Below are 15,510 nucleotides of genomic sequence, written 5' to 3' on the forward strand. Positions count from 1 at the left end.
TTATTACAGGTTTACAGCTGCTACAGTTGACAGATTTTCTTCATTCCATGTTCAGAGCACATAATATCTTAATTTCGGTCAGGACATAAAGACAATTTCAACCCAAAATTTAAAAAGTGTATCTGGAGAAAATCGCCTACCCTAGCTTTAATTTCAGGTATTCCACACACAATTTTGGTAAAAAAAATTAAATCTTGATAAATGTCATTACTAACAATTCTTTAATTTCAATTGGTTCTTCTGAACATGATTGCAACATTGACAAACATGAACATTTCTTCTGAACATCGCTTCTCTTGCTTACTTCCTGCTGCCAGAAATCTGGCAGTGCTTCCTCTCACAGAGCTGAGCTACATTTGGCTTGAGGGAAGAAATAGTCTGTGCTCATCACCAACCTTTCTCTTCACTGCAAGCTTTGAACATGACATGATGTCGGCTAACTGCCGCCACTCTCCTAATAAAGTTTTTTTTTTTTTTTTTTTTCAAGCGATAAAGTTCAAGTCACGTGTTTAGCCAACTAGCTGCACGGAGAACGTCATTTCCGCTTTTCTTCCAGCAACAACACGGCGGATAATGAACCACTCGGCAGCAATCGCCTTTCTTTTTGCGCTCAATGTTCATGTGATGACATGAACATCATGTCATTTGTAGATGGTAGAAAGTACCGAGATAGAGAGCGTAAAAAAGGCGATCGCCAGTGGGTCATAAACCGATTATAGCAGATATAAACCATGGGACGCAGCCACAAAGGCGTTCTTTACTGGCTTTTATTTTCTATAATAACCCCATGGAATCAGCTGTACATTCCACCAACACCAATGTTTTGTTGACTAAAACCGATGAGCTCCCAGCCTCGGAAGCGGGACGGCAGGTACGAGTTGGCTGGGTGGGTGGCTCCAGCCAAGCTGTGCTTCCCTTGGTGACGTTGTCAACGCACAATGCTGTAAAGTGCCATTCGTATTGTAACAGACTGGGTCCTATTTAACTGAGTTATGTTCCACGTGTAGTTTATTCAATGTTTAACAGGTGTTGTGGTTTCCCATGGCATTTGAAGCATCATTCCGTTTGTCTGTGTGTTCTGCATGTTGATTGGCTGGGAGGCTGGGGAAGGGCGGGCATAAGCGGAGAATGAGGGGTACATAATGTGTTAAAGACTTCCATTAAAGGCTGATAAACCTTTGATAACGGCTCGAGTCACGTCATTACAATACAGTATAAAACACACGGGCCGCACTAACATTACATTTTCACATTGTCCTGCAGGCCACAAATTATCGTCCGCCTGCAGGCCGCGAGAATGAGACCTCTGCTTTAGAGGATCTGACATTTAGCCCAACAGAGTGATTGATAGACATCACCAGACTCCAATACTCCAAACACTGCATGAACTGCTGGTTGAATGCAAAACAATAGTTACATTTATTATTGTCCTCTCTCATTCGTTACTTATTACTGTTGTTTTATCACAGGTGGATGCTGGATGGATTGGTTTCTGGTCTACAGTTGGTGGATGCGTGTTTGGAGTAGCAATGGCCAGGTAAGCTGTAACTGATTTTCTTATCAGTGTCATTATCATACTCCTCGATGTACACATTTAAACAACAGATGTGTAACAGATTCTCCCTGTAGCAGAAACCTATTGAACATTTCCACAAATATCATTGAGCAATTTTACCGTGTCATAGTCCTCAAGTCTGTTATATTGTGACCTTTACCATTCATGACAGTTTAATGTGATTTGAAATAACTTCAGAGATGAGTGTTCCTTGTAGCTGATTCCAGGCCTTTGAGCTAACCCACTGAAGCCTGATTTTATTATTACTATTTTTTTTTATTCATGGCTTTTCAGTTTGTTTATCAAGCCATATTAGCAGGCAGCTAGAGGAAACCGTAAAGTACCTATTGAGGCATATCATCTGCCCAATTCTACTGATTTAAATATTTGCTGACGCGTTAGCAGCCGAGTACATTTTGAATATCATTTTAGCATATAAACGTAATGCAGTGCAGAGTGGTGTGATCAGAATACATAGCTTTACCTATGTGACTATATGGTAGACACATATCATAGTCAAGTAGGGATGGGTGATATTGACAAAAAAATGTTTACAATAATTTCTGGTATTATCACGATAAATAAAAACTATAAATAAAATAAAAAAAATTAAAAATTCACAACTTAGTGTAAACAGGTTCCTTACAAACACATAAATCTGAATACATAAATACTAGACACATTAAAAAAGGCTACAATAGCTGCTGACTCAGAGTTCATGAGCTGATATTTTATGGAATATATCAGTGCACGTGGGTCACTCTTAGTGTGATTGTATGTCATTTATTTCTTTCCTCACTGGAAATGAAATTATTTTCCATAAAGAAAAAAAGCACATGAAAAGCACAAATAACTCCAATAGTGTTTTTACTGCTGATGAATCTTGTTTATTTCATATCTGATAATGAGTTACATAAAGTTATTGTTAATGAATAACTCTTTGATTTCCTATAATTAAACCAGATCAAGCTGATGATTTAATCATTCAGTATATTTAGGTGTAATAATCTCAATAGTTGCATTAATCTAATGGGACTAGCTTTGTCTTGTTAACACGTGAAATATAATTAAAAAAATTTGCGTTTCACAATTTGGGACGGATGGATAGTGGCATTAGTATTTATGCTAACATTTATTTCACACAATGTGTGACATGTTAGCTTTTATCCTTCCATACAACTGTTAAATCTGACCATAAATAAATCGGTGGCTCTCTGTCGCTTTATGACAGTAAGACGTGTTCTTTTAATTTTTTTACTTGGTCTATTATTCCTTATATGGAGTGGTTAGCATTAGCTCTTAGCCCAGTCTGCGTGTTAGCTTAGCATGGTTAGCTTTAGTTGAGTTTCCAGTTCATAATTGTTGCTGTTCATTAGGGATGTAACGATTAATCGTAAGGCAGTTAAAAATCGATTCATAGGTATCACAATTGACATCGATACTTTGAAAATTGAATCGCAGTACTTTTTTTAAACAGCAGAGGGCGCTATATATTTATCCCTTCTCTTGTCCAGCAGTGTACACAGCGGACGGAATCTGCTGCTACTTTTTTTCTGGCCGCAGTCTACTCTTAAACATGTTAATAAATGATTCCTTGCCCCTTTAGCACCGAAAGAATATCTGTAATATTACTTGAATATCTGTAAAAGTCCCATTCTTTTATTAGCTCTGCCTGCTAGCGCATAGCATTTCTTCTTCACTGCAAGAATATCTGCATGCCAACCGACCACTGGGTTACCAGCGCCCTCTGCTGGTCCAAACAAATATCTGACGTAAATCAGTGCAATGACTGTTTTTTTCAGTTCATTTTCAGTTGCACTTTTAAAAAGAAAAAGAACTATTATGCAGTTTTGCATTGTTTACTCTAGAACCAGAATCCAAATTATTAGGCTTCTTCTTCATTTGTATTATTCCGTTATTTATTTCATTCAAGATTTAGTTTTAGTTAAATTACATTGTTTTGAATTGTTTATCAAGGGATTCTTTCGACAATGAAAAATAAAACGGAAATAATACAGTGTTTTCTAGTTTTTTTTCCCCCCCAAAAAATAAAGGAATATTTTTCAGTCATCATTTGACTACAGTCCCATTTTGTAAAATAAATCGTGAGAGAATCGTATTGTGAATCGAATCGTATCGGGAGTTGAGTGAATCGTTACATCCCTACTGTTCATCTCTGTCTCTGTGTTTGTGGAACTTTGTGTGGATCTGATGGAGGAACTAGAATCGCTTCCCTTTGTTGGATTGTTGTCTGGTCTTAACCAAGTAGCGGTCCATGATTTATCGCAGCACGGCAGCTTCAGGTAGCCGTGACCAGCACCTCACACACACAGACGGCGATGTGTGAGGGAGGCGGGGCATTGCACACCGTGGAGGCTCCGCAGCAGAGCTTCCGTAAACAGCGTTCCGCTCCAGAGAATACTAAGTTGTTGACAATAAACGGGCCGTTTGGGCCTGTTGAGAGACAAATGGCCCATGGCCCTCGCTAAATTCCGACATGGGAATTTATCGTTTATATTGTGGGATGACATATTCTTAACGGTGAGAATGTTTTTGACGATAAATCATGAACGATAAAATATTGCACATTCCTATAGTCAAGTGTATGTAACACATGAAAGCTTCATGGATTTCAGTTCCTAAGTTGACTTTGATCTCCAGTGACACAAGACCATGATTAGAATGACAAGGTTTTGAAGATAAATGTGATGAGTAATAGTGTTGAAGCTTTGAACGTTAATCTTTCACATGGACTGTTGATTCTCACGACTGGATGAGTTGATTTGATTAAAAATAAAGGATCACTTACTCCTTTTATATATCCAGCATATATTACTGCACTAAAGAAAAGGGGATTACTGTATTTTCCGCTGTATTGGCCACTTTCCAAGATATTCACAATGTTTCTGGAAAAATTCACGGATTGATCGCTCCGTCGCATAAGCTGATTGGTTGACGAGGGTGCCCTTCTAATGACTCAGCCAGTCAGATCATGCAGGTAGATGACCTGCCAACTCTGTTCGGATTAACTGAGAGTCAACTCATGTGTTTCCATCTACACATGACCTGACCTCCTCACTGCTCCATGTCTGCATATCAGCTCATCTTTGAACAAACCCTAATGTGGTGATTTGACAACTTTATGCGGTTTATTATTTCCCACTATTACAAACTGGCTGAGATATCTTACATGTTTAATGCTTATTGTATTTTTTTTTTCCCCTTCCTGCCCTAAATGCTTATGAGCCTGCAGCCCTCCCCTGGTGCAGAAACTTCAATTTATCACTAGTATTTGCTTTTTATTCAGCCAAGCACCTTATTGTAGGCATAGAGACTGAAAACAAATATACAAAGGATGTATGAATTGTGCAGTCACTCGCTCCCACACAATTTTCCTTCACTCAAAACGTTAAGTTTACAGAGATGTACAGGGTCTACAGTGGCTGTACCTCTTTAGTCATCCCACGGTCGGTACGCAGTTCTGTCTCCCGACAGCCGATTTTACCTAACTAATGTGTGCCGACTTCCACACACGGAGCGCTCTGTCGTATTGGCCTTTTTCTCAACTTTAAATGAGTAAAATAGTAGCCTATACGCCGTAAAATACGGTCATGCTAATGCCCCAATTGCTTTACCCTCATTGATTGATGGAGAGATTTGAAGGTTTAGAGTCGGCAAAAACAAAGATTTCAGTCAAGCTCTTGTTGATGTGTGTTTGTGGCAAACTCAGGACCAATCAGCACTTCCAGACGTGCCTGGTGTTTTCTTTAAGCTGTAATCAGGGAAACAAGCTTATAACTCCCACTGTTAATCAATGAAGCTGTTTGCAGCCCCTGTTTAAAGTATAAGTAAACAGAGGCATTGAGTTATTGGTGTTGATTAGAATGACTTCGACTCAGTGGAGGGATTGATTAGCTTCTCTTTGGTAGTTATATGAACTCCAGCTTTAACAATTGTCCCTATGTCACAGATTTTGTTTGCAGCTGCTGAAATGGGTTTCATTTGGTTGGGTTCATTGTGATTTTTCAAAGACGTCTTTTAATTCAGTGTTTCGGAGACGTTACTGTTTTTTGTCCACCTGCTGTTGTGAAAATGTACACATTTGTTAGTTAAAATACTGCATCATACTATTGATTGATAACTAAGAAATCCAATAACAGCTTTTTTAATAGTTATAGCTTTAGTTTTTTTTTTTAGCAAAGTTTTATCAACAATAATGTTCAGCTTATGTTAAAGTTTGAGTGTTTTAGCATTGTCTTAGAATTCAACCAACTCAATTTAGTTTTTCAAAAATAGCTGTTGAAAACACACATATATAAGAAAAGTTTATTTAAAAATAAAAGACAAGTCCAACGTGAGAGACATTACATGTTTATTTATTTTTGACCAGCTGTCTGCGACCCACCCAATACTGGTTCGCCACCTACTTTTGGGTCTCGACCCACCAGTTGACAATGACTGTTCTTGGGGGTGTCCTGATACAATTTTTTTCACTTCTGATATGATACCAATATGGCTGCCTTGAGAATTGGCTGATACCGATATTGATCCCATACAATATCAGCACGGATCATACATACTACTACATATTACTCAAACAGCGCAGGCAATAATCAGCAACAGCAGGTATGAGGAAAACTGATTCATTTATTATCATTAGAAATTGATACAGTGCCCGTCAGAAGTATGTATTCATATAGTGGGAGGAGCTTAAGTAGAGTCATCAATTATGGGCAAGTGAGTATGTGTTTGAAGGTGTGATGTACAAAGAGGTGTACATACTCTGTAGTGTTATAAATGGGTTTTATTTGTGGCTGCAAAGTAAAATAGTGTGTGCGATTCGTGTTTGGTGAATTTTTGGAGCGTGGTTGTGTATATTTACAGTTATTTTATTTGTTTTTGTTGTAATTTTGTGTGTTTTTGGAGTAGTTTAGTTTTTTGTTTTATTTTCCTCATTTAGTATATTTTTATTATAAATTGTGTGTGTGTGTGTTCTGTCTTCCTTTCTCCGCCTGCGGTGACGGTGGCTGGATGCACTCACTGGGACTATGTACAAGCTGCTAAAAAAGTTTAGAAACAGCCAAAATGATACATGCACACACAAACACACGCAGTGTTTGCTGGCTCAAGTGCGCGCTTGGCTGTAGTGCACACATGACAACGGTGTGCAGTGATTGGCTGTAGTGCACCACGTGACTAAAGGCTCCGGCAAAGGACAATTTTTTAGATATAATTATTCATTAAATGGACTATTTCAGTTCAAAGAAATCCCACGTCGCACAGCTTTGAACCAAGCTGCAGCTATGTAGCAAGTATGAGCTCTGTCTGTCCCTGTACACCAGAGGTATTTGAGGCACAGACACACAAACACACAAACAGAGATTCTTGCTTTAAGAGATAGATGGGTTACATACTTTTTACCCTTAAACATAGGAATATTCTACAGTGGAATATAATTTAAAAAAAAACTACAACTATAAGTAAATTAATCCAATAAAAATTGTGTGTTGGAGTGCTTAGAGTCATCAGAGATTTTGAATGCAGGATGATAATCGGAGGGTTGCCGGTTCAAGCCTCACCGGGGCCGTCACTGTGGGATGTTGAGCAAGTCCCTTAACCCCGAACTGCTCCCCAGGCGCCGCAAAATGGCTGCCGACTGCTCCTCAGGGATGGGTTAAGTGCAGAAGACAAATTCCAATAATGTACTAACATTACATGGCCAATTAAAGGCGAAAGCCCGATTTAATCTTAATCTTAATATTATCTGATACTTGTTTTTGCTGATATCAATATCAGATCAGGACACCCTGAGAACATCCATTAGAATACATTAACATGCATAATTCTGTCATTTGTCTTGCAACAACAAACAAGTTGCTGACAGAGCACATAAATGTCAACAACTTACCTAAAGGTTCACCCATATCACCATTACATATAAATCTCAGGTCTTCTCAGTTCAGGACTGAAGAAAACCTCGTAGATAAAAAGGAAACCTTCAACTAAGATGACACATTTACAGTTTTTAGCAAAAACAGTCCAGTTGTAAACCTGCCTTTTGTGCTTCATTCGTTATAATCCAAAAACAAGCCACAGTAAAGTGAGAGCTCTCCCTGAGCTCTAGAATAACTCAATGTAATGAGATGAGATGGAGCTAACACAAACGAGTTATTGCAGGTACTGCCTAATTTGTTATCCCCACAAACGGGAGCAATCTGTGATTAGGTGTTGCTCATCACATCACACAATCTGTTGCTGGCTTTCCCTCATAAAAAGATGAAGACGGTCCCTAATGATAGTATTACACTAATCACAATATTTCATCGGTCTCTGCAAGCAGCAGAAAGGGAAACCGGATGCTACACATGGTTATCTTTATTACCAATATATCCTATTAGAGAGGAGTGAACAAAATGCTTTTAATTCTGACATTATCTCAATAAATGACAGGACCCTCTTTACTCTATAAGTGGTGAACAAGAACACAGAGGCACATTACAAGAGACAATCATTTACGGCAAAACAATTCGTTCTTAGATTTTTTTTAAGCTTGTTCGACAAAATGTATGAAAACACAAATGCCTTACTTAGTTGGTGGCAGGATGCCAAAAAGCATGATTTAACTCAAAACACTAAAGTATGCATTAATCTCAGTAAAAACATCAGTGCTTTGTTATTTTATTACGATGTAAAGATTTTGTAAAATGAGGAACAACTTTCAGCCACTAATCATCATCTTTGACACTTCAATACGTATTAGGAATAGCTGAGTGCTTTTGTTTAAATGTTATTGCTGGCACACAGGAAAAGGGGTGGAAACCAAAGTTGTTAGCATTTTGGAAATGCCATCGCTCAATGAAATAGATGTGAGTTTGAATCCAGGCTTCTTTAAAGGATTGTGGGTTTTCTCAGTTGGCGTGTGGAGTTTTTTTTTTTTGCCTTATTACAGAAATGAGAATTACTGCACTTTATTTAGAGCAGAATGCGCACATAGACACAATTACATTCCTATGTAATGAGTTAAAGGTGAAAATAGTCTATTCTGAACTATGGGAGGAAATTAGGGCTTAATGTTAATTTTGTTGAAGAAAAAAATGGTCAGTTTTTCATGTGACAAAAACAAGAGGATGACAGAATTAGAAAGATCAAATGCTTTCATTTACAAGTAAAAACTGTATTGTTCACACGGGACAAAATCCAATCAGAAGTAGTGGTTTTTGGAAGATTTGGACTGGTCAGGAGGGTATCCAATTAAAGGACTTTAGTTGTGTGAAAAAGCAGGACAAATGGTCCAATCGCAAGCAAGCTGATTGTGTGGTAAGGAAGTGATACAGCTCGTGTCTCTCACACAGATCACATAGAAGACTTAATTAAGACAATATATCAAATGTTACTATGCAACCGTAAGGCTTAAGTATCAAACACTGGACGAGAAAGACAAACAGCTCTGTGGACATACATTACCGGTACATGTGATATAAATTAAGATTGTAAGATTACAAGATTGTTCATAAATTGTGTGGAGTGGCGAGGGGTCATCACCGGCAATAACATAACAAACCTGAAGCGACATCTGCAGGTGAATAAAAGTATTGCATGGATGGCCTTTCTGCATTTTAAGGTATTTTTTTCTTTATTCTGGTATAATATTCCTTATGTTTTCTTTGACTGATTAGGATCTTCAGAGGAAATGCCATACAGTAGTACTTATTTATGATTATATTTTACATTGTCAGCATTGCTTCAATATTCAGAGAAAGTAAGTAATACGTTTATGAAGCTCTTCTTAAAACATGTTTAAAAAAATGTGATGTGAAATTGTTGATGTGTTTGGACTAATGGCACTGCTGCTTTTATAGTATGTATTTTGTTGTTTTTTGTTAATGTATAAGTTAGACAGACTGCAATGTTGGTTTGTCCTATTGTTCATATGATGTTATATGAAAAAAAATTGATGATGTTCAGATAACAAATCTGTCTGTCCTTTATTAGGTTGATGAATGTTAGCTAAATTGCAAAAAAAAAATGCATAAACTCTTATGCTTCATACTTTAGGTGATGATATCTGTAAGAGATTTAGTCAACTAAAAGCTTAATGTAATTTTGTTGATGAAAACTAGACTAAAAGTGAAATAGTCCTAATGACAAAAATTTGACTAAAAGTAAGTTTTATTTAAATGTCTAGAGCTAAAACCCATTAAATTGCCATCAAAATGAAAACTGCTGGAGCTTAAGTTCATATGCTTGACAAGAACATTTCTTTTTTTTTTTTTTCTTTCTTTTTACTTGTCTGCACATGCTGTCAAAGGTCAACACTACAAGAAGTGCAATCTTTTTTAGACAGCAATGCATTTTTTGTTATTGCAATTAAATAAATTGCATTATTTTGGTGCATAATTGTGACCATCACCAGCCCTCCCTAAGGAAGGGTAAGGAATGCTTTATTCAAGGGAGAATATAAAAAGAGAGGGCAGTGTTACACCTGGGGGAGGGGGTGGGCAGGAGGTGGAGGGGGAGGAGAGCAGGGAGGAGAGATTCAAGGTAGAGAAATGGAAGGGTGGGGAAGAGTTGATTACTCTAAAGTGAGAGTGAGATGTGAAGTTGTAGGAGTGAGGCTTAACTTTAATGGTGGTGGCTGTGGACAGAGGGAAGGAGTGAGTGGTAATACCTGAAACAGGTATTTGGGATCACCGTATCTAAAGTTAAGCCCACTACAAGTTTTATCCCACATTTCAAGGCTTGGTAGTGCATCGTAGACCGATGTATGTGCAAAAAACCGCCACTGCAAACCCAAGCGCTGCCCCGGACTCGAGGGCAAGAACATTTAAAGTCTGCACCACAAAGGAGCAGTGTGACCACTAGTACTTAATCCACACTTACTGTATATACCTATACATACTTCCTCAAACTAACAGGAGAGCCAGGTGCTCCTCCTTTATGCTGAAAAAATATGTCATGTGCACGTATGTATAAATGGCGAGAGCAATTTCATTCAACACATCAGCTACCACCCATTATGACACTTGGAAGTAATTGCATACAATGGACCCTTATGAAGTGTACTCAGAAACCAGCGGAGCATATGAAATAAGCCACTGAAAGCTCTCCAGCCCAAAGAATCTGATTGAAAACAACTCAAGGGAGAAGACTGTGATCTCTTTTGCAAAGAGACAAAGGCTTAGCTGGAGGCAGGCTCAGGATTTCATCCGTCTCTGGCAATGGAAGTGGTTGAAGGGTTGGGTGTTTGGACCAGGCAGTGGCAGATGGATGATGCCCATTCCAGCCGTTTTTTTTGTTTAGCTTTTTTTCTACAAAGAACAAAGACTCTGGAGTCGAAGATAAAACTTAGCTCTCTGCCTCGTCAAACTTTTTCACTGCCACAAACTCTGATGGGTTTTGTTGGTCAGAAATGGAGAGCTATCTCAATTTGGATGGATGATAGATGATGGATGATTTCCATCACTCTCTTACACACACTTTTTCTCTTTTTGCATCAAGTTTATTGTCAAGTTCACTCCTCATCTGTTAATAATCGTTTCTCAGACTCAGAGAAACAAAACAAAGATAATAAGTTTTTCTCTCTACTTCTGGCTTTTGTAGCTTTGTCTAATCATTCCCAACCATAGACATGCTTTCCAACAGGATCTGAGAGGAACTAGTCAACACTGAGGGTTCAGAAAGAGCTTGTTGAAAGCCCTGATGGCTTGTTTGATGGTGGCCAGCTTAGTTGGTGAGACTTCAAACAAGCTCTCGGAGTGTTGTCTCAGTCTATGAAACAAGTGGGAACAGATCCTGCTTTTCTGTGAAACAATTTTTGTCTTAAAGCTGCAGTATTTAAGGTTTTTTGTCATCATTTGGTCAAAAAACCATAATCATCTTTGAGCATATTGTAATCCAAAGTGTTTTGAGTGGACAGTGAATCTCTTCTCCTGGCCCTGTAAATGAGCATTAGAAATACAGGAGTGTGACACTGGACTTAGGCCAATCAGATATCTTTCTACCAACACAGTGCACCATGATCTGTTTTAGGCGTTGCTATTGGCTACTTGAGCTGCTCATCAAAAGTCGATGCGCGTTCACGATCTGAGAGTAGGAAAAGTGTAATGTAGATGTTCCAGCAGAAGTCTCCATCGCGGCTTGTGGCACAGCAGTTACATGGCAAAGCAAGTGGAAAAAGGCAGGCCGAGGTAGAGAAGCAACAGTTTAAACGCACAAACGTATTCAGGAGGAACGGACCCCACCGAGGTCTTTCTAACTCAGTATGTGCGGCGGACTGCATGTTATCTGCTTTCAGTCTGTGCGCAGTCTGCCCCACATACCGAGTCAGAAAGAGAGTGATAACAGACAGGATAAATAGCTTGTAAACACAAGAGAAACATTATCCAAGGTGAAGAGAACAGATGAAATGTATTTTGCAGTGTGGATGCGTAGTGTCTGTCTGCTCTGATCAGCTGCGATCAGGAAGCGGAGGAGTGGCTGTAACTGTGAGCCTCTTACTGTCGTCACAGCAGTGAGTGATATGTGCTTTCATGTCTCTAAAACAAAGGAAAACTCTCCAATAACACAAGATAAAATCCCTACATTTGTTACTAGTCTCTATGGAGAAAAAAGTTGCAAAGAGTTCCGCTTTGTACGCCTGCAAGCAAGCGTTCACAAGTAGACCAGTAAGTTTTGTTCAAGGGCGAAGCGTGGAGCGTCTCACTATTTTACATACCACAGCTTTAAGTAATGATTTTGTAATGATACAAATGGGGGTAGAAGTAGGGGGCTGGTCCGCACTCCTTTTCTCTGAACTGTTTTTTTTATACATGCATTGTATTATTGACCTCGATTGTGTTCTCTCTCTTTTTTTCCATCACTCCACAGGTTTGCTGACTCTATCCGGGGGATGTTAAAGTTGATTCTTATCCTAATGTTGGCTGGAGCGTCGTTATCGTCTACCTGGTTTACACTCACATGTCTGAGCAGAGTCACCCATCTCCCTTCCACTGCAGGTATGTCAACACCACAAGGTGATGGTTTGAATTCTGTCCGTTTGTCAATATCATTGTGTCTCTGGGCAAGACAATGAACCCAGACGTTCTTCCAGTAGACTCTTATCACTTTGTATAAGTGTGCCTACCTACGTATTGGAAACCACTCAGGTTGGGCTAAAGCACTATAAGTGTAGGCCAATTACTATATAATCACCCTTTTCCTATCCTTTTAGTGAGAGCAGTAACTATCCTCAAACCCTCCTGAGGTTAAGACACCACTTCAGGCAATACATTTTCTTTTTTATTCATTTTCCAGGCAAACTCATTTAAGGTCTCACTAAATCTTGAATATGTGATTTTTCAGCAAAATTAATCCATTAGCTGATGTAATTGATAAACCTATTGCAGTCGTCTGTGGACTTGGCTGCCTGTTTTTAAGCCAAATTATTCTGACATCGACTCATTTAAAGCCACTAATTTTGGACATCGTCATTTATCATCAGTCTAAAAACCCGGAGAAAGCTCTAGTTCTTTCATCCCAGACGTTGGTAGAATGCAGGAGCCAGGCTCCCTCTCATCCACCCTGCTGTCATTTTATATAGGATGATGCTGCAGCAAAATTTGACAAAGGTTTTCTGTGTCCGGGGGTGGTTTGGTCAGTAACAGACACACATCGAGTGACAATGAATTCCATATATATTCAGGAAGAACATACAGAGAAAGCAGCTACTTAAAGGTGTATGAAGAGTCACATGCAGGGATGGAACAGTGTAGTCTACGTTTCTGAGGCGTTGAGTTAAGGGAATGGTATCATTTTCTCCACAGACAATCAACCTTTAGGGGACTGGCAGCATGCAGTCTTATGTCTTAACACTGAGATGAAAATATATGACCAAGCCATTTGATATGAACGCCTCATTAAGATTGAATAAAGACAAGCGGGAGGGATGAGTGCCTATAATGGCGGCCCAATCATGGCTTAGTTCCCAGTCACAGGCAGGTGGCCATGCAGGGTCCTTGGAGGCGCTGAGATTAGGGGACGTGCAGGCTTAATGGGGAAATCATTTGGACCAATATACCATGATAAGGGAGATGGAGGCTGCTGTGCTGCTCCAGAGGTGATGACTTAATCCACTCCAATACTTCAGGTCCAGCCAAGGATTTGCAGCTAAGCTTTCACAAAGGCATGACCAAACATATTGAAAGTAATTGTTGCTCTGCACTAATTGTTGGAGTGTGAACCATGCGTTATACAATTGATTAGGTTTGTTAGTTCCAACATTCACTCTCCAAAGTTCAAAATGTTCTTTTCCATCCAGAAATGCAAACAAATGAAATCCTCTGCAGCTAGTGTGGACACCAAAATTCTCATCATGCTCAGGAGCTAATGGATCCGGCTGTTTACTGTGAGGACACCTGTGGATCCGGGCGAAAAAGAAATTTCATTTTAATAAGCTCTGGGATCTATGGAATGAGTTGCACCCTTACGAGGGTTGTGTTTTTGCCCTCGAAATGAATGTAATGGATTGAAATTTGTTTGCTATTGCAGTGGAATCACAATGTACATTTGGCACTGTGTCCTCCTGATGCAGGTGAAATCCCTTCATATAGAGGACACAGATGTACAGGCTTTAAATTTACTGAGACCTTTAACATTAATCAACCCTTGGTATTAGAAATTAAAGCACTTTAAAAACATCAGTTATTGAGCAAAGTTCTTCACTACAGAAATGGCAAAAAAGAAGGAACATGGTGATATAGATAATGCAGTAAATAATACACAGATAAATAAAATACAATCCAGTAAAACCAGCAATGAAATGGGTGTCTTAATTAAATTTTTGGGATAAACATAAGAAATGTCAGTGGATGGTGATAATCTGATGGCAAGGGGTAAACCATTCCACAGCTTGGGACCAACGGCTGAGAAGGCTCTGTCACCTTGGATTTCAAATGTGTTTGAGGAATGAAGAGTGACTGCTTAGGAAATCTCAGCAAACAGGAGGTAGAATGAAGTAATCTGAAAGGTAATCTGGGGCTAGGCCATGCAGTGCCTTATAAACAAACAGAATAATCTTGAAATGAATGCTGTACTTTATGGTAACCAATAAAGAGAGGCAAGACTGGGGACATGTGCTCTGTTCTCCTGGTACCAGTGATGAGTCCAGCACCCGCACCTGTTAATAAGGCTGTTTGGTAATACCTGTGTATGATGAGTTCCAGTAATCTAACCATCAGGAATTAACACAGGGACCCGTATTTCTAGATGTTTGGAGGTGAGAAATGGTTTTAATTAAGCATTTGTTCTCAAATGGAAACTATAGCTGACAACTGAGTTTATTTGCTTATTGAGATTGAGGTTGGAATCAAAGATAACTTATTGTAGTTTAAAATGTTGTAGTGGAAACTATTTTTAGCTTAAAAGATGTGAAAATACAGTGTTTTGTAGTTTAATTACTGCAATGACCCCTGTCCAATGCAAACGTATGGTTCGTGAGCATCTAACTGGACTATAGAACACTGAACAGCGATGGTCAAATGCATGCTGGTTGTTCGCTTTCATGCTTTAATTTGGTTTTGTCATTTAATGCAATTGTTACTTTGACCTGCACCTCCTACCGAAATCTTTTTGCAGAGGTTCCATCTAATAAAAATGTTGTTTATAGATTCTGCATCTAAGAAGTCACCGCTTTATGCTGGGGTTACTCAGAGCTCCGACATGGTACGAATGGTAATGAAGCCTGATTCATGACACGTTCTTGACAGTCACAACAAAGTGCAACCTAAGTGGAGAAGGTTCGTAACAGTGCATTGCACTCATTCAAAGTTTTTGACTGTGACGTCTTGACGCACCGTTGCGACTTGGTGCGAAAGCTGTCAAGAACTGACATGCTCTGCTATGAATTCACGTGGGTCGAAGATTCTACGTGCTAAGAGTTGTTTCTCTCACGTCCATGCTTAAGAATGATATATTTGTTG

The 15,510-nt window shown here is 39.1% G+C and overlaps 1 protein-coding gene across 3 annotated transcripts in view; it reads left to right on the forward strand.

Moving 5' to 3' along the window:
- The window catches only part of slc49a4 (solute carrier family 49 member 4), a 61,718-nt gene that overhangs the window by 29,512 nt on the left and 16,696 nt on the right, over window positions 1-15,510 (forward strand). For 2 of the 3 annotated variants that reach the window (XM_028435322.1, XM_028435321.1), the window contains exons 6-7: window positions 1,470-1,537; window positions 12,422-12,549. In XM_028435322.1, the coding sequence (XP_028291123.1) occupies window positions 1,470-1,537; window positions 12,422-12,549 (196 nt within the window). Of the gene's footprint in view, window positions 1-1,469; window positions 1,538-12,421; window positions 12,550-15,197; window positions 15,485-15,510 lie in introns of those variants that run through there. The other variant, XM_028435323.1, reaches the window with a different exon arrangement.

Source organism: Gouania willdenowi, chromosome 21 (genome assembly GCF_900634775.1).
Source record: "Gouania willdenowi chromosome 21, fGouWil2.1, whole genome shotgun sequence".
In the NCBI taxonomy this organism is placed as follows: Eukaryota; Metazoa; Chordata; class Actinopteri; order Blenniiformes; family Gobiesocidae; genus Gouania; species Gouania willdenowi.